Source organism: Leucoraja erinacea, chromosome 2 (assembly GCF_028641065.1).
Source record: "Leucoraja erinacea ecotype New England chromosome 2, Leri_hhj_1, whole genome shotgun sequence".
Taxonomy (NCBI): domain Eukaryota; kingdom Metazoa; phylum Chordata; class Chondrichthyes; order Rajiformes; family Rajidae; genus Leucoraja; species Leucoraja erinaceus.
The window spans coordinates 123,096,809-123,114,942 of NC_073378.1; the positions used below are offsets into that span (position 1 = coordinate 123,096,809).

At 53.8% G+C, this 18,134-nt stretch overlaps 1 protein-coding gene across 1 annotated transcript in view; it reads right to left on the bottom strand.

Moving 5' to 3' along the window:
- Positions 1-422: 422 nt before the first annotated feature.
- Positions 423-18,134, bottom strand: part of tonsl (tonsoku-like, DNA repair protein) — a 37,766-nt gene continuing 20,054 nt past the window's right edge. Inside the window, exons 12-26 of the mRNA XM_055650032.1 lie at positions 17,386-17,444; positions 16,306-16,395; positions 15,653-15,725; positions 15,095-15,261; positions 13,327-13,459; positions 12,407-13,239; positions 11,035-11,141; positions 10,220-10,376; positions 8,920-8,998; positions 7,895-8,202; positions 5,538-5,709; positions 3,533-3,708; positions 3,349-3,422; positions 1,253-1,386; positions 423-622 (exon numbers count right to left, since the gene is read on the bottom strand). Coding sequence (XP_055506007.1) covers positions 423-622; positions 1,253-1,386; positions 3,349-3,422; positions 3,533-3,708; positions 5,538-5,709; positions 7,895-8,202; positions 8,920-8,998; positions 10,220-10,376; positions 11,035-11,141; positions 12,407-13,239; positions 13,327-13,459; positions 15,095-15,261; positions 15,653-15,725; positions 16,306-16,395; positions 17,386-17,444 — 2,762 coding nt within the window. The remainder of the gene's footprint in view (positions 623-1,252; positions 1,387-3,348; positions 3,423-3,532; positions 3,709-5,537; positions 5,710-7,894; positions 8,203-8,919; positions 8,999-10,219; positions 10,377-11,034; positions 11,142-12,406; positions 13,240-13,326; positions 13,460-15,094; positions 15,262-15,652; positions 15,726-16,305; positions 16,396-17,385; positions 17,445-18,134) is intronic.

Here is an 18,134-nt window from a genome sequence, read left to right on the forward strand (position 1 = left end):
GGCCAAGCGTAGATGGGGCATCTTGGTTGACACGACAAATTGGGTCAAAGGGCCTGCTTTCGTGCTGTATGAGGTGGATGGGACCCACACGGGTAAACTAAAGATGACAGTAGACAGATCGGTTGTAATGTCTGGTTTAATATACAAAGTACAAGCAGTTACAGGAGCAGCACTGGTGAAAAGCAACGGTAAACAGACAGGAGGGGTGGGAGTGGGAGAGAACGGGGGAGATGCAGGAAGGAAGGACCAGAGTGGTGGAAGGAGAGTGGGAGGTGGGGAGTGAGGGACTGAGTAGGAGGGAAGGCGTTGAAGAGGGAGGTAGGGGGTGAAGGGAGAGCAAGGGGGTGGGTGAATAGTTGGAGGATTTGATGGGGAGACTGGGTTGAGAGGAGGGGGGAGGGTAGGGAGTGGGCGGGGAGGGGTTAGCTCTGACCATTGGGCACTGCCCGTAGCAGGCACTTGTGCAGACGACACAGGGCCCTGCCCCGGCCCCCCAGGGCACTGCGCCAGCTCCCCGCCAGCCTCTCCATCTCCCCCTTGTGCAGCCCCGCGCTGCACAGCTGCAGCTCTCCCACCCGGGGGGCTGTACCCTCCGCCATGGACCACTCCTGGACAGAGGCACCTGCAACCGAGGGAGAGAGGGGGGGCGGTCAGAGAGCAGCACTAACCCCAACCCCGTCCTTCAACCCCGACCCCTTCAACCCCATCCTTCAGCCCCGACCCCATCCTACACACATATGACCCCATCCTACACCCCGACCCCTTCAACCCTGACCCCGTCCTACAACCCTGACCCTCACCCTAACCTTTAACCTGATCCCGTCCCTCACCCCCCAGCCCCGTCGTACATCCCCGACCCCGTCCTACACCCCCGACCCCGTTAAACCGGACCCTCAAGCCTGACCTTCAACGCAGCCCCCCCTGAACCCCAGGCAGGGAAGGGAGGGAGCAGGGTAGGAAAGGGGGGGGGGGGGGAGGGAGGGAGAGGTGCAGAGGGAATGGGCCAGAGGGTCGAAGAGGGCCAGAGAGGGAGACGGAAGGTGGCGGATTGAAAGGAAGGAGAGTGGCAGGTGGAAATGAGGGAGGGAGGTGGGTGAAGGAGAGGGACAGAGGGAGAGGCGAGTGGGAGAGAGGGATGATGAGAGGGAAGGATGGGGATGGTCTGGTGTTAGACAGCTGGGATCCTGACTCTCCACACCCCCACCTGGCCCTGTCCTGGCAGCCCCCTGGTCCCCACCGCGCCCCAGTGTACCTGCCAGGCTGAGGAATTGCAGCCCAGAGCTGCGCACCCGCACTGCTCCCAGCAGCAGGTCCAGGCCTGCGGTGGTGAGTCCAGGGTTGGCGGAGAGATCCAGGGCCTCCAAGGAGCGGCAGAGGAGCAAACACCTGCACATCACAGAGACAGTGTCACCCTCTGCCCAACTCAGAGCCCGCGGCCCCCGTCAACATCCTTCCCCCACACGGTGTGGGCCAGTCACAGGCCCTTCCACCCAACTCATCTAGGCCGACCAAGATGTCCTATCTAAGCAAACCTCACCTATCCACCTTTGACCCATATTCCTCCAAACCTTTCAATCCATGTATCCGTTCAAGTGTCTATTAAATGTAGTGATAGTACCTGCCTCAACTACCTCCTCTGGCAGCTCATTCCATGCACCCACCACCCTCCATTTGAAAGGTTGTCCTTCAAGTTCCTATTAAATTTTTCACCTCTCACCTTAAACTTGTGCCCTCTGGTTCTTGCTTCCCCCACCCTGGAGAAAAACAACTCATTCACCCTATCTATTCCTCACATGATCTTAAACACCTCTATAACATCACCCCTCAGCCTTATGTGCTCCAGGGAATAAAGTCCTAGCCTGCCCAGCCTCTCCCTATAGCTCCGGCCCTTGAGTCCTGGCAACATAAATCTTCGCTACACTCTTTCCAGCTTAATGGCATCAGTTGACCAAAACTGAACACAATGCTCTAACTGCAGCTTCCCCTCCCTCATCTTGTACGCTTGTTGAAGGCTCGTGTGATAAAGGCTGTCTGCACCACCGTGGCTATCTGCAGTGCCATTGTGGATAAATGTGAGGTTATCCATTTAGGTGGCAAAAACAGGAAAGCAGACTATTATCTAAATGGTGGCCGACTAGGAAAAGGGGAGATGCAGCGAGACCTGGGTGTCATGGTATACCATTCATTGAAAGTAGGCATGCAGGTGCAGCAGGCAGTGAAGAAAGCAAATGGTATGTTAGCTTTCATAGCAAAAGGATTTGAGTATAGGAGCAGGGAGGTTCTACTGCAGTTGTACAGGGTCTTGGTGAGACCACACCTGGAGTATTGCGTACAGTTCTTATAGAAACGTACAAAATTCTTAAGGGGTTGGACAGGCTAGATGCAGGAAGATTGCTCCCGATGTTGGGGAAGTCCAGGACAAGGGGTCACAGCTTAAGGATAAGGGGGAAATCCTTTAAAACCGAGATGAGAAGAACTTTTTTCACACAGAGAGTGGTGAATCTCTGGAACTCTCTGCCACAGAGGGTAGTTGAGGCCAGTTCATTGGCTATATTTAAGAGGGAGTTAGATGTGGCCCTTGTGGCTAAGGGGATCAGAGGGTATGGAGAGAAGGCAGGTACGGGATACTGAGTTGGATGATCAGCCATGATCATATTGAATGGCGGTGCAGGCTCGAAGGGCCAAATGGCCTACTCCTGCACCTAATTTCTATGTTTCAGGTACTTGTACTCCTAGATCACTCTGGACTGTAGTAAATGTGTGCGGAATGAAGGTGAGCTGTCGGCGTTGGAGAGAAATGCGAGAGCAATGGTAAGATGAGTCTTGGGGTGATGAGGGTGCGAAGGAGAGGAGCTGAGACGCACTGATGCTGGATGATGCTAAAGTTGCCCCTCAAATCTTCTTTAAATCTTGCTCCTCTCACTACACTATGCACTCTAGTTTTATACTCCCATACCCTGGGAAAAACAAAAAACATCCATCTTACCCACGCCCCTCATGATCTTGTACGCCTCAATCAGCTCACCCCTCAGCCTTCCCACTCTGTCCGTCTTTCCAATCTCTCCCTATAACATAAGCCTTGGACTTTGTCAATGGAACTGGTACGCTACAGTGCTGAGAACTATATTCTGTACTCTGCATCTTCCCCCTTTGCGCTGCCTATAGTGCTTGATTGCATTTATCTAATCTGCTTGCATAGCAGGCAAAAACAAAGCTTTTCACTATTCTGAGACTTAAACCTAAACATCCAGACACCCTGCACCCTCTGCAGCGTAATGACATCCTTCCTCTAGCTGGGCGATTAGTAAAGCACACTGTAGTGTGCACGGTATTGAAGAGGGAGGTTACCTGGAGAGATCATGGAGAGAGTCGTCCGTCAGGCGGTTGGCAGAGAGCTTCAGGTGGGTCAGGCAGCATCCATCCTGGCGAAGGGGAGAGGGAGAGAGACAAATTCCATTAACGGGGTCACCAACTGCTGAATATCATTCCTGTTTTCGGGAGGCTGGATCCCGATGAAGGTTCTTCTACTCACCTGTGACAGGTACCTGACGAAGTGCTCGACGCGGAGGGTGTCACCGCCTGTCCCCCCCACTGCCGACAGGTCCAGGTGAGTGAGGGAGCGGTGGGGGAGGCTCTGCAGGATCAGCTCCACCCCCAGCCCTCCCAGCGCATTGTGTGACAGGCACAGTGTCTTCAGATGCAGGGAACCTATGGGGAACAGGAGCAAGGTGGGGGGGGTCACTGGCGACAACACTCTCACACCCACTGACCACCCACATTCCCACGGACCACTCACGCCCACCCACCCCTCACACACAGCTACGGTCCACTCTAAACCATCATCATCATCATCAGCGGTCGCTCGAAACAAGTATGACTGTCCTTTAGGACGCCTGTGCGTGACTTTGTTTAATGTGGGGAGACTGGTGCACAGACAGCCACCACACGGTCCTTGACAGATCTGGGTCAACCGGACGACTGGAGACCCTTTTCTGCTGCAGTCTTCATCTGCCTTCCCAGCCGTTGTGACGCTCCACTAAGGTCAGCCATCATCCTCCGACTGTTCCATCGTTCAGGTCTTGGTTGGATTGCTCTTTGTCAGAGACCTCCCCCTCGACCTTACCGCCATTGGTGACCCAACCAGGAGCATAACTCCAGACGGCATCGCTCTCAGGACCACACAAGCTTCTCCACCACGCAAGGTGACAATCCACGGAGAACCAACCAATCTTTACAACACAGAACAGACAGGGATGTCCGTGCTGAACATGATGCCGTTAAACTAATCTCCTCTGCCTACACGCGATCTATATCCCTCCATCTCCTGCATATCCATGTGCCTGTCTAAAAGCAACTGAAACACCACCATCCTACCTGCCTCCACCACCACCTCTGGCATAATGTTCCAGGTACCCACAACCCTCTGGTTAAAAACATTGCCCCGCACATCTTCTTTAAACTTTCCCTCTCAAAGCTTTGCCCTCTGGTATTTCCCATTGCCTTCCTGGGGAGAAGGTTCTAACTCACACGGCTCCCAGATCACCAAGGCATCAATTTTATCAACCTCACAAAGTCCCGACTTGAAACATCGACCACTGGGTCCACGCTGACCATCGACCACCCGTTCACACTAGTTCTATGTTATCCCATTTTCTCACCAACTTCACGCACACTAGGGACAATTTAGACGGCCAATTAACCTACAGAACCGAACATCCTTGGGAAGTGGGAGGAAACCAGAGCACGGAGGAAATCTGCGCAGTCACTGGGAGAACGTGCAAACAGATACTACTAGACGTCAGGATGTAATCCGAGTCTGCTGCTATGAGGCAACAGGTCTCCCAGCTGTGCCTCCCTCTAATCTGGTCCACACATGCAGCAAATGATCCTGACCTTGGGTGCTGTCTGTATGGAATTTGTACGTTCTACCAAAGACTGTGTGCATTTCCTCCCACATCCCAAATTCATGTGGGTTTGTAGAATAATTGCCCATAAGCTCTGTTACTGCCCAATTCATCTCTATCCCTGTATTCTGCACTCCGTATCAAAGACCTATCCCACCCCGGTCATTCCTTCTTCTCTTTGCTCCTGTCCAGCAGAAGATACTGAAGCATGAAAGTGCGCACCACCAGACTCAGGGACACCTTCCCCTCTGTTGTCAGGCTTCTGAACAGTCCTTTCATAAACTGGGGTACCATCTGATTCACCTCTTAAATCAATTTGACTTTGGACATTGGACTTTGTGTGTGGAACTGATGCGCTACAATGTTGAGAACTATATTCTGCACCCAGCATCTTCCCCTTTGCTCTACCTACTGTACTTGAGTTTGGCTTGATTCTGTTTATGTAGTTTATCTGATCTGTTGGGGTAGCGTGCAAAACAAAACATCACTGTACCATGCTGCACATGACATGAATGAAATGAAACGTAAACCATCTATTTTGCATGGTTGTGAGAAATATCACACACACACACACACACACACACACACACACACAGCCCCCTCCCCTCAGTAATGCAACAAGCCAGCCCTCACCTTTCATGGCCTCTGCAAGCTGGTGGCGATGCTGCTGCAGGGAGCTAGTGGTCAGCCTGCAGGCCTGGAGTCTGAGCGTGGTCAGCACGGGACAGCACTCCAGCAGCACGGCCAGGCTCTGCCAGCTGCCCTCCCCCAGCGGGTTGAGGCTCAGGTTCAACTCCCGCAGACTCTGCAACAGCGAGAGGCAGCTCAATGTCAATACTGTGAGAGGGGCGGTGCTGAGGGTGGGGGGGGGGGGTAGTGCTGAGGGAGGGCAGTGCTGAGGGAGGGGAGGTGAGGGGGGGGCAATGCTGACGGAGCACCACACTTTTTAAAATTAAAAATAATTTATTCAATTATTATTAAAAATATTTATTAAACCAAAATAGTCGTAACGCACCCACCACCATAATACAGTCACCAAATGATCTAAATACTAAATTTTCAAATAACTATTACAATCCTTATTGAGGATACATTCCACACCCCCCCCCCCGTGGTGCCCAGCGGTCCCGGAAATTCCCCAGGGAGCCCGTGGGCAGCGCGTAGTCCCTCTCTTATACCATCCGGGCGCGGACGTAATCCCGGAAAAGGGGCAGGCAGCTGGCTCGGGTAGAGCCCTCCACCGCCTGGCGCCGTGACTCACGGACGGCCAGCTTGGCCAGGCCCAGGAGCAACCCAACCAGGACATCTTCGGTCCTACCCTCTCCCCTACGCACAGTGTCCAAAGATGAGGATGGTGGGTGAGAAGTGCAGCAAGAAGACAAGGAGCAGCCCCTTTAGATATTGGAACAGGGGCTGCAGCCTCACACACTCCATATACACGTGGAAGACAGACTCTTCCAGCCCGCAGAAGTGGCAGGCGGCTGGCCAGTCTGTGAACCTGAATAAAACCAGGTTGCTCGGGACTCCTAAGTGTAGTACTCTCCACCCCAGGACCCGATGTAGAGGGGCAGATATCATAATCTTCTGGACATCGGAGTGCCCAAGGTGTCATGCCTGCAGCGACGTGGGTGCATATTTGGATGTATTGCCCCAAATCCCAGCAGAGGCCTCCGTCTCCGATGCCACTAACCCCCCTGCCATTCCGACTGTAGTCGAGTCCGGGAACCCTGGGGCTGTGCAGAGTTCCTCAGGCTGAAAATAAAGGAGATGTCTCTCCACGGGAGAGAGGAAGGGGGAAAAAACAAGGAATCTTCCAGGGCGGGGAGGGGAGTACTGTGGTGGGGGAAGGCTCCCACCCTCTGGTTCAGGCCCTGGTCTCATGCCCTGGAGACGATTCTTGGGTGGATGGTGATTGGGACCACTTGGGCGCAATGGTGCAAGGGAGATTCTTGTTGGGAAGGGAGTCCCTTGCAACGCCTCCGAGAAAGCCCAGGAGCAACCCACCCAGGACATGACACAGAACACGCCTGTGGAGTTAGGGACAGTGGGTGGGGAGGGGGTAGGGGAAACCAGCCCTTCTCTCCCTCAGGACCTGGCTCCAGAGGGACTTTGTTGATAAAGTTGGCGTTATATTAATTTAATGATCATTTGTTTGTAAACCGTCAACATAGGTAGTCTTTGATTGTGTTAATACTCTGTATGTTTATTTTTATTTTTGGATATAATAAATAAATATAATAAACAAAAAAAAATTAAAAACAGGGTCTTCTCTGGGCCCAACCTGTGGAGAGCTAGACGCCCCTTCTGCACACCCAACCGATGGTTTAGACTCCCCGGGTACATCTAGGGAATGCCCCTCTGCTACTGACCCCAGGGTTGGGACTGAGGTGGAGGAGAGACCTGTGGGTGGGGAAGAGACAACCGCTGCACAGTGTGGGGCGGGTGAATCAAGCACCGAGGGTGAATCAAGCCCGGGGGTGGGGATTCCATTATCAGTGAGCGGGTGGAATGGCACTCCTCGGATAGTGAGTTTATGGATGTTCTCGCTCGCTCCCCCCCCCCCCCCCCCCCCGACGCCACTCCACTCATTCCCGTGGAGGAATTATGCGAGTTTATCGTAAAAACTGAAGGTGCCACACTTGGTCCCAAATTGGCCTCCCTCCGGGGGTCAAACGTGCCCGGGCTCATGAGGAACCTGTGCCATATGCTCAAAAAGAGCGGGAAGGGCACAGTGGTGAAGGGGAACAACCAGCTTCAACTCAATACCTTTCTGGATGACCTAGAAAAGGACATTGAGGTCCAGAGCAGTGTTGTTCCTGCTGAGGGTAGTGGGGCCAGTAGCGCGTCCCCAGTATTTGGGGGGGGGGGGGGGGGGGGGGGGGGGAAATAGGACCCAGGGAAGACACTAAACCTCTGTGACGGGAGTTAAGAGTCAAGAGCGTCTAATTTTCAATCGTACAGATACAGAAAGATATGGGTCTGGCACTCACCTGGAAGGGGGGTTGGGCGGAGCGGCGCACTCCCTCACTGAGCTCCCTCAGGCCGGGGCCGCTGATGAGGTTGTCGGAGAGGTCGAGCAGGGTGAGGTTGGGCAGGGTGAGCAGGGTGGCGAGTAACGTCTCCAGGGCGGGCGGTGCCAGCCGCGTGGCTGCCAGACGCAGCTCCCGCATGGCCGTGTGTAGGCGGAGGGAGCGGAGGAGCGGGGCCAGGCGCTCCGTGCCCAGCGGCACCCCACTCAGCCGGAAGCAGGAGCCGCCTCCCTGCACCTCGCACGCCCTCAGCACCAGGCTGTCCTCAACTGGTGCGAGAGAGAGAGAGACAGCAAGATCAACAACCACTGCATTCACACCGCGCCTTAGGCACCATCCAGCTTGCCTCGCCCCTTTCCCCTCGTTCACACTAAAGAAGTTCTGTAGGTCTACAAGGGAATTTCACCAACCTCCACAGAACCACCGTGGAAAGTATTACAGCTTGCATTGGGAACCAATTGCAGAGAGTTGTGGATGTAGCCCAATCCGTCACACAGACCAGACTCCACACCACCGACTCCATCTGGAGCCCACTTCAAGCTGCCTCCAGAAAGCAGCCAACATAATCAAAGACTTGTCCCACCCCAGCCATCCCTTCTTCTCTCTGCTCCCGTCCGACAGAAGGTACAGAAGCGCAAATCACCGGACTCGGGAACGGCTTCTTCCCTTTAGTTATCAGGCTTCTGAATGGTCCTCCAATCAGCTAGGGTACCGTCTCATTCATCTCTACCCCATTGTAGACATTGGACTTCGTCTGTGGAACTGATGCACTACAATGCTGAGAACTATATTCTGCACTCTGTATCTTCCCCATTATCCTACCTATTGTACTTGAGTGTGACTTGATTGTATTTATTTATGTATAGTATATCTGATCTGTGTGCATAGCATGTAAAATAAAGCTTTTCACTGTACTTCAGTACACGTGACAATAATAAATCTAAACCTATATCTTCCGGTGAATAATAAGTGCAGACACTCCTTACCCAGTCCGAGGCTGTGACAGGCTTTCTTGTATCTGTCAGAGAGGGGAGGCAGGTCCCAGGACAAGACAACGGCCAGCACCTGCAAAGCAATCGCATCGTACAACAATGAGTGAGCCACAGTACAACGCCAGCGGCAGAGAGCGGCTGGTGTACATACGCTGTGCCAGCCATGTATGAATCTATGACTATAAAGGATTGAGGGGGAACTGGCATACAGGAATGGAAGCTAGCGGAGATATATATATTGAATGATGGGGCTGTGGTCTGCTCCTGGTATCTGACGGCGGACGAGTCTGTCCACTTCCTTCACTGCCACCTCCCAGGGAACAAAGGCCACCAGACCTCTCCACACTCAGACCCAGTTACAGTTCTCAGAACAGTACAGGAACAGGCCCTTCAGCCCACAATGGCTGCTGAACATGATACCGAGTTAAACAAATCTCCTCTGCCTGCACCCGATCAATATTCCTCCATTCCATGCATATCCATCTGGCCATCCAAATGTCTCTTGTATGTCACTTTCATATCTTCACCACCCCGGCAGCACATTCCACAACCTTTCATAGGTTTGCCATTGCAAGCTGCAAAGAAGCTTCGAGATTTATGAAGATATTGCCAGGAGCTGAGGGCCTGAGCGAGGAGAGGTTGGCTAGGAAGGATGGTTATTCCTTGGAGCTCTGCAGGATGAGGGGCGATCTTATAGGGGCGTATAAAATCACGATGGGAATGCGGTTGAATACGCAGTCTTTTACCCAGGGTAGGGGAATCAAGAACCAGGGAGCAAAAGTTTATGGTGAGAGGAGAAAGATTTAATAGGAACCTGAAAGGCAACCTTTTCATAGAAACATAGAAAATAGGTGCAGGAGTAGGCCATTCGGCCCTTCGAGCCTGCACCGCCATTCAATATGATCATGGCTGATCATCCAACTCAGTATCCTGTACCTGCCTTCTCTCCATACCCCCTGATCCCTTTAGCCACAAGGGCTACATCTAATTCAGAGACACAGAGAATGGAATTAGCTGCCAGAAAGTAGATGAAGCATGTATAATTACACTTGAAAGATTTTTGGACAGATATGTGGATCAGAAAGATTTAGATGGATATGGGCCAAACAGGGACAATTAGGACTAGCTTTGATGGGGCATCTTTGGACAATGTAGAGGGAGCTTCACTCTGTGTCTGATCCTGGGAGCATGTGATGGGATAGAGGAAACTTCACTCTGTGACTGACCCTGTGACTGGGTGATGGGGCAGTGCGGTGCGGAGGTATCTGCGCTGAGCGGAGACCCTGGATCTTACCTCCTCGTCACTCTGCAGGACGTGGGTGATGGGATCCAGTGGGTCCAGCAGGGCTCCTTCCTTCTTCAGGCTGAGCTTGGGCCTTAGACCACAGGTCTGGTAATAGCGCTGGCTGGCCTGTTCAGCCAGCCAGGACACTGTGTGCACCTCACCGCTGCTGTGGAGGAGAGAGAGAGAGAGCAGGTTAAACTCACCCAACATCAGCGCCCTCTGACCGCCTGCTCCAATCGGTCAGCACGCCCGCCCCTCTCATTGCCGGGGACAGGTCTTCACCGCTCCCCACCACATTGGAATCGAATGTCTTTTACCCAGGGTACGAGAATCAAAATCGAGAGGACATACGTTTAAGGTGAGAGGGGAAAGATTTAATGCACACCCAAGGGGCAATTTATTATACAGAGGGCAGTTGGTACATGGAATGAGCTGCTATAGGAGGTAGTTGAGATAGGAACAAAAACAACATTTCATAAATTCATAAGTTTTAAGAGCAGAATTAGGCCAATTGGCTCACTGAGTTTACTCCACCATCCAATCATGGCTAATCGATCGTTCCCTCTCAACCCCATTCTCCTGTCTTTGTCCCCATAACCTTTGACACCCGTATCATTAAAAAAAATTAAAAGATCCTTGCCGCTAGCAGCATGTTCCGGGCACCCACCACTCCCTATGTAAAAACTTGCCCTGCACATCTTCTTTAAACTTTGCCCCTCTCACCTTAAAGCTGTGACGTTTCCACCCTGGGGAAAGGTTCTGACCATCTCTCATGTCTGTGGGTCCCCATCCCACCGTGCACAAGGAATAATTAAAGGACACACCTGTGTGGAACTGGGATCAGAAAGATGGTCTCTTGCACAGTGACTTTCACTCTAATTAACGGAGGCACTGCGGTGTTGACGGTCTGTGTAATCGGCAGGGCTGGACTCTGGGGAGAGACAGAGAGCACAGGGCTGGTGACTGGAGACAGGGTAACTGTAGAATTACTAGAGCAGATCAGAGGGCGACTGACTGGAGACCAGGTAACTATCATTACTCAAGCTGATTGGTGAGTTAAGGGCCTGTCCCACTTGGCCGTCATTTCCGCGCCATTTACACGACCTGCTAGCGTGTGGGTAGCGTGGGACGGGCGCATGGAGTAGCGCGGAGGAGTGTGGACTTCGTCCTGCACAAAATCTTCGCGCACCACCGGCCTGTCGCGTAACTGACGGCCAAAGTGGGACAGGCCAAAGACCCTGGCGCGGCACAACATCTCACCTCCAACAGCAGCAGAAACAGGCAAACGATCGCCGAGCTCGGCCTGGGGATCATGGCCGTTGTGGAACCGGATCCGCCCCCACTCCTACGCCCAGAACGGGGCCAAGACGATTGGAGATAGACACAAACTGCTGGAGTAACTCAGCGGGACCGGCAGCATCTCTGGAGAGAAGCAAGTTTCGGGTCGAGATCCTTCTTTCAGATTGAAGAAGAATCTCGACCCGAAACATCATCCATTCCTTCTCTCCAGAGATGCTGCCGGTCCCGCTGAGTTACTCCAGTAGTTTGTGACTATCTTCAAATGACGTCACGCGCTCCAGACGGCTGTGAGGACGCATGGTGACGCGCGCCACCGTCGCATGTCAGTCACTACTGGTCTGTAGCGTAAACGACGGCCAAGTGGGACAGGCCCTTTAGCAACTGAACATTGGGTAACTACAGAATTACCACAGCAGATTAGAGGGCTAGTGATTGTATGCTGGGTATTATCTACTATAATTGACATAATTATAGTAGATTGATAAGTCAGTGACTGGAGGCCAGATAACTAGTGAACTACTAGTGGTGATGACGACGTAACAGGCCTAACTAAGATGGCAGTAACGGAGGAAAAGTTGCATTGGTTGGAGTCAGAAGGTGGGGCTTGCTGGAGGAAGGGAGGGGGGGGGGGGGGGGGGGGGGTAGTAGGGAGGGGGTAGTACAGAGGAAGGGGGTAATTGGAGGGGGGGGTAGGGTAATGTGGAGGGAGGGAGGGGGTAGTAGGGAGGGAGGAAGAGGGTTAGTATGGAGGGAGGGAGGGAGGGAGGGGAGTAGCAGGCAGTGAGAGGGGGGTATTGTGGAGGGCTGGGGGTAGTGCGGGAGAGAGGGAGGGGGTAGTGCGGAGGGTGGGAGAGAGTAGTTGGGAGAGAGGGGTGAGGTGGAGCGGGCGTGCATTACCTGTGAGACGGAGACGTTAGGTGCGGTGGACCAGAGCTCTGGGGTGAGATCATCGGAGTTGCCCAAGGCAGCCCCTCCCTGTCTGGAGCGCCCTGCCGTCCTCCCCACCACCGTCCTCTCCACGATCTGGGTCATCCGCATCTGCCGCGGCCTCTTCCTGGGCTGGGGAAGCCTGGGGGAGTTGGTGGGGTTGGGGGCAGGTCTGGCAGCAGGGTCAGTTTCTGGGACCACTCCGCCCCTCTCCCGCGGCCTCTTCCTGTGCCGTCCATCCCACAGGTCGTCCTCCAGCCAGTCCTCCTCCAGGCACTCAGCGTCTGGGATCAGGGCCGACGGGGTTAGGGTTGGGGTTGGGGCTGGGGCCGGCTCAGCCAGGGTCTGGCACAGGAACCGGGACTGGGCACTTCCCAGGCTCCGCATGGCACTCAGGTAGGTGGAGGTGGCAGCGCAGGGATCGTGCGATTCCCGCTCCCGCTCCGGGCGGAGAGACCCCCGGCCGCCTGCCATCCCATCACTGACACTGAGGGTCACCGGGTCACCCTCGCCGTCTCTCGCCGACCTCTGCCGCTTCCTGAATGGCCGGAAACACTCCAGCGGGAGGTCATCCTCATCCTCGTCCGACCAATCCAGACGGCTCCTTGTTGTCACCTGGGTGGTTGGGGGCTCCTCTACCCACCTCTGGGAGCAGCACCCCACGCCGTCCCCGCCCGAGACCCGGCTGCCTCTCCCTCGCCGATCCTCCACTCCCAGGGCCCTCGAACCGGCCTCAGTGGTGTGTGAGAGCTGGGAACTCTCAGAGTCAAACAGCTCGCTCTCTGCCAGCTCTGGCACGGGGCCTGTGAATGGGCACAGAACACAGTCAGCACCTTCCGCACACTCGGGAGTGAAGCTCCCTCCCCAACACTCCCATCACATGAACTTACGCACGGTGTTGCCTCGGTCATGGGACCCCGTCAGTATCCTCTCCAGGTGCGTGCACTGCTGCCGGGTTTCTTGATCCAGGTCCCTGCGGTAGAGGTGCTGCCATTCCCGCAGCCCATCGAGGGGAGTCAGCCCCTGAGAAGGGCAGACAACAGCTCACTGTGAGACCGTCACTCACACCCAAGGGAACAGGAGAGAGCGGTGACCGCCTGACGGGGTCGGGGGCTGGGAGCCGGTACACACAGTCGGTCCCCATTCCCGAGCTCCCTCATCGGTTCCAGTGAAGCAGAGATGATAGAACACAGAACAGTGCAGCACAGGAACAGGCCCTTCAGCCCAACATGACGCCACTTTAAATTAATCTCCTCAGCCTGCATGTGATCCATATCCCTCCATCCCCTGCATATCCATGTGTCTATCTAAAAGCCTCAGAAACATCAATCACCAATTGTATCTGCCTCCACCACCACTCCTGGCAGTGCATCCCAGGCACCCACTAGCTCGGTGTAAAAAACATGCACCACACATCGGTTTACCTCACACAACTTTACCGCTCTCATGTTACAATACAATACAAATTTATTATCATTTGAGCCCCAGTGAGACTCAAACGAAATGTTGTTTCCACAGCCATACAAACAAAGACACTGTCTTACAGACATACACATAATTAAATTCACACAAACATCCATCACAGTGAACCCACTGTGATGGAAGGCAAGTCTTTTCTCTCCCCTGTTCTCCGTGTCTCTCCCGATGTCCAAGCCCCAGGCGGGCGATGATGAGTCCCACGGCCATTTTAGGCCGCGCGGGGCGATTTACGGCCCCGCTCCCGGTCTGAAAGTCCAAGGTTGGAACCCCCACGGGCGATGGTGAGTCCCACGGCCATGAAGCCGTGCCGGGTGATGTACTGTCCCGGTCCGGGTTGTTCCAACCCCGTGACACCGGCTGGAGAAGTCGCGTTGCGGGAGCTCCGGGAAGCGGTCTCTCTCTCTCCTCCCAGACCCGCGAGCTCCCGATGTCACAGTCCACCAGACCTGCGGCTGCGTTGCTGGAGCCTCCGAGCCCCAGGAGTCGAGTCGCAGCAGCGAGTCACCACCGCTCCCCACGCTCCGAGGCCGGCCAGCCCCGACGATGGTGAGTAGTCCGCAGATCCGCAGCTCCGCAGCTCCGCAGTCTCCGGGACTGGAGCCCCCGGGTCGTTCAGGTTGGAGGCTGCTCCACGGTGCTAGGCCCCAACGACAGCCGAGACCCGACAGGGAAAAAGTCGGGTCTCCCGGACAGGGAAGAGATTTAAATAGTTTCCCCCCCCCCCCCCCGCCCCCCACATTTACACATTTAAAAATACTATTAAAAAACACCAAGCACTACATTTAACTAGACAAAAAATAAAAAAAAGACAGACAGGCTGTAGGGGCCGCTGCAACGGGTGAGTCGCGCCGCCAATGTTAAAGCTATGCCCTCTAGTTTTTGGCATTTATACCCTTGGAAAGAGTTTCTGACTGCCTACGCTATTTATGCCTCTCATCATTTTTATATCCTTCTACCACCGACCCCGGCATCCCCTCTCCTCCCTCCACCGACCCCGGCGTTCTCTCTCCTCCCCTCACTGACCCTGACGTTCCCTCCCCTCACTGACCCTGATGGTCCCTCTCCCCCTCACTGAACCTGGTGTTCCTCCCCTCCCTACTCTGGCATTCACACACCCCCCCCCCCCCCCCCCCCCCCCCCCCCCCCACCGACCCCCCCCCCCCCTCCGCCATCACTGACCTTGGCATTCCGCACAGACACCGACGCTCCTTTCTGGACCAGCAGCTCGGCGACGGAGAAGTTCCCGCAGGCAATGGCGTCGTGCAGGGGGGTGATGCCCTCGCAGTGCGGGCCCCCCCCGGCATCGTTGACATTGGCCTGGTGGTGCAGCAGGAAGCGCACGATCTCTGGACCACACAACGCACACACGGGCATCAGTGGCACAATGCCAGCCCTCTCACCCTCACCCCGCTCATCCCCCACCGTATATCCTGCCCCTCACACGCCCCCTGCCCCTCTCCTCACCCCCTCGCTCATGCCCACAGTAAACCCCCTGCCCCTCACACGCCCACTGTACACACCCTGACCCTCTCCCCACCCCCTCGCTCACACCCACCGTACACCCCCCACCCATCCTCCCCACTCAAGCCAACTATATACTCCCTGCTCCTCTCAAGCCAACCGTACACTCTCCACTCGTCCCCCCTCGTTCTCTTCTGCACCCGTTCCAACTTTAGATCTCCAGTTGCTGTTTAGTTTTAGAATCCTGTCGACCATGTGCCATTAGCAGAGACTCACCCAGGTACCCATGGTTGCAGGCTTCGTGAAGTGGTGTCCAGCCACAGTTATCTCGCGGGTTCAATGGGTGTCCCTGGAATGTAGGTGATGATCAGGGTTAATCAGGAACAAGCAACCGATACCTTCAGTGCGGAAGGTGTGAGCAGTTCCTCGCGCAGTGGTTGTGGGAGGTACACTCCACTCTGTCCCATGCCAACCACTCATCACTTCATACAACACAGGAACAGGCCGATTGGCCCACCTTGCCAATGCTGAGTAAGGTTAGTTGATCCCATTATCTGCATTTGCCCATACATTTTGAAACACTCATCAGGGATCCAAACTCAACCGACCCAGGAACAGACTAACCTCTGCCCCATCTCACCAGCACCCACTGGCTTCCACCCAACACGTCTCTATGGGTAGGAAAGGTTTGGAGGGATACAGGCCAAACGCTGGCAGCTGAGGGGGTGAGAAGGAAGAGGAACCATATTGTAACTTCGTTGGCACCCTATCGTCATAGACTGAGTGATACAGCATGGAAACAGGCCCTTCACTGGCCAACATGTCCCAGCTACACTAGTCACACCTGCCTGCACTTGGTCCATATCCGATTGGGATAGATTCAATAGGAATCCCCCCTCCCCCGAGGTGGGTCAGTTCCAGTCTCTTACCTTCTCCACCAGACTCTGGACGTGCTTCAGGTTGCCATCGATGCAGGCTCGGTGTAACACCGTCTCCCCCTTCTCGTTTCTGCGGTTCCACTGCGGACAACAACACGTGTCAGCCCTCAGCAGGGAATGCACCTGCCACTCAGACTCCCAGCAAGTGTTATAATGCAGAGTTCACAACTGCTGTCATACATTTCACCAATTTAGGGCGACACGGTGGTGCAGCTGTAGAGTTGCTGCCTTACAGCGCCAAGAACCCGGGTTCAATCTTGACTACGGGTGCTGTCTGTACGGAGTTTGTACGTTTTCCGTGTGTCCACCGGGTGTTCCGGTTTCCTCCCACACTTTCACGAAAGTTTAGTTTCGAGCGACAGCGTTGAAACAGGCCCTTCGGACCACTAGGTCGATGCCGACCAGCGACCACCCATTTATACCGGTTCTATATTATTCCACTTGCTGATCTCTGGGGGTCATTTGCAGAGGCCAATTAATCAACAAACCCACACGTCTTTGGGATGTGTGAGGAAATCCACGCGGTCACAGGGAGAACGTGCAAACTCCACACAGACAGCACCCGAGGTCAGGATTGAACCCAGGTTTATGGCGCTGTAAAACAGCAGTTTTATCAGCTGCTCCACTGAGCGGCCCTGATGTGCAGACATAGGAGTTTCAGGAAGGAATTCACAGCAAAGGACTCTGGCTTTGCATTATTAACGTTAACTCGTAAACAGTTATTCATTTATTGTATTACATAATAATATACAAGTAGACATAAAATATATGTTTATATAAAAAGATATATCTGTGTGTTATTGCATAAGCAGGCCCGTTAGGCTGCAGCATGCAAGAATTTCATTTTCTATTCTTGCTGCATATGACAATTAAACTGACTAGGATTCTCTCTGTTGTTGGGTTCATTCAAACAAGAGATTGGGAACTGAGGCATTTGAGGACAGTGCAGGAAAGTGGCCGTGAAGCAGCACAGGCTCGAGGGGCAGAGCGGCCCGTTGCTGCGTCTGTCTGTTGCGGTACAACAGTGAACCACTGTAGGGGGAATGTAGAGGAGGGTTTAGAATTACTCACTTGATTTATCTTCCTCCGTCCCGAGACAGGCTTATCATAACCTTCCATGTCTTCGTCATCTGAAAGTAGAACACAGCTGATATATCCACACCGACCAACATCACCTCCCCATCTGGCTCCACCCAACACCTACCAGTCTCTATCCCCACCCCTCCCACCTGCTGCAATACTTTGCCTTCCCTCTCATGATCATAAGTTGTAGGAGCAGAATTTGGCCATTCAGCCCATCATGTCCACACCACCATTCAATCATGGCTGATCTATCTTTCCCTCTCAACCCCATTCTCCTGCCTTCTCCTCAGAACCTTTGACACCCTTCCTAATAAAACAAAAACAAAAGACACTTGGGACTGCTCCATGAATAGGAAAGGTTGAGAGGGATATGGCAGGTAAGACTAGCTTAGATGGGGCATGTTGGTCAACATGGACAAGTTGGGCCGAAAGGCCTGTTTCCATGCTGGATGACTCGAACTGATGCGCTGCAATGGTGAGAACTATATTCTGCACTCTGTATCTTCTCCTTTACTCTACCAATTGTGCTTGATTTTGACTCAATTGTATTTATTATTATACAAATATTATGTAATATCTGCTCTGTTTGGAGAGCATGCAAAACGGAGCTTTGTACTATATCTCGGTACACGTGACATAAGATCTCCATTGACAGTCTTAGGAATTTTTTTAGTCAGAGGGTGGTGAACCTGTGGAATTCATCACAATAGGCTGTAGAGGCCAAGTCATTGCCTATT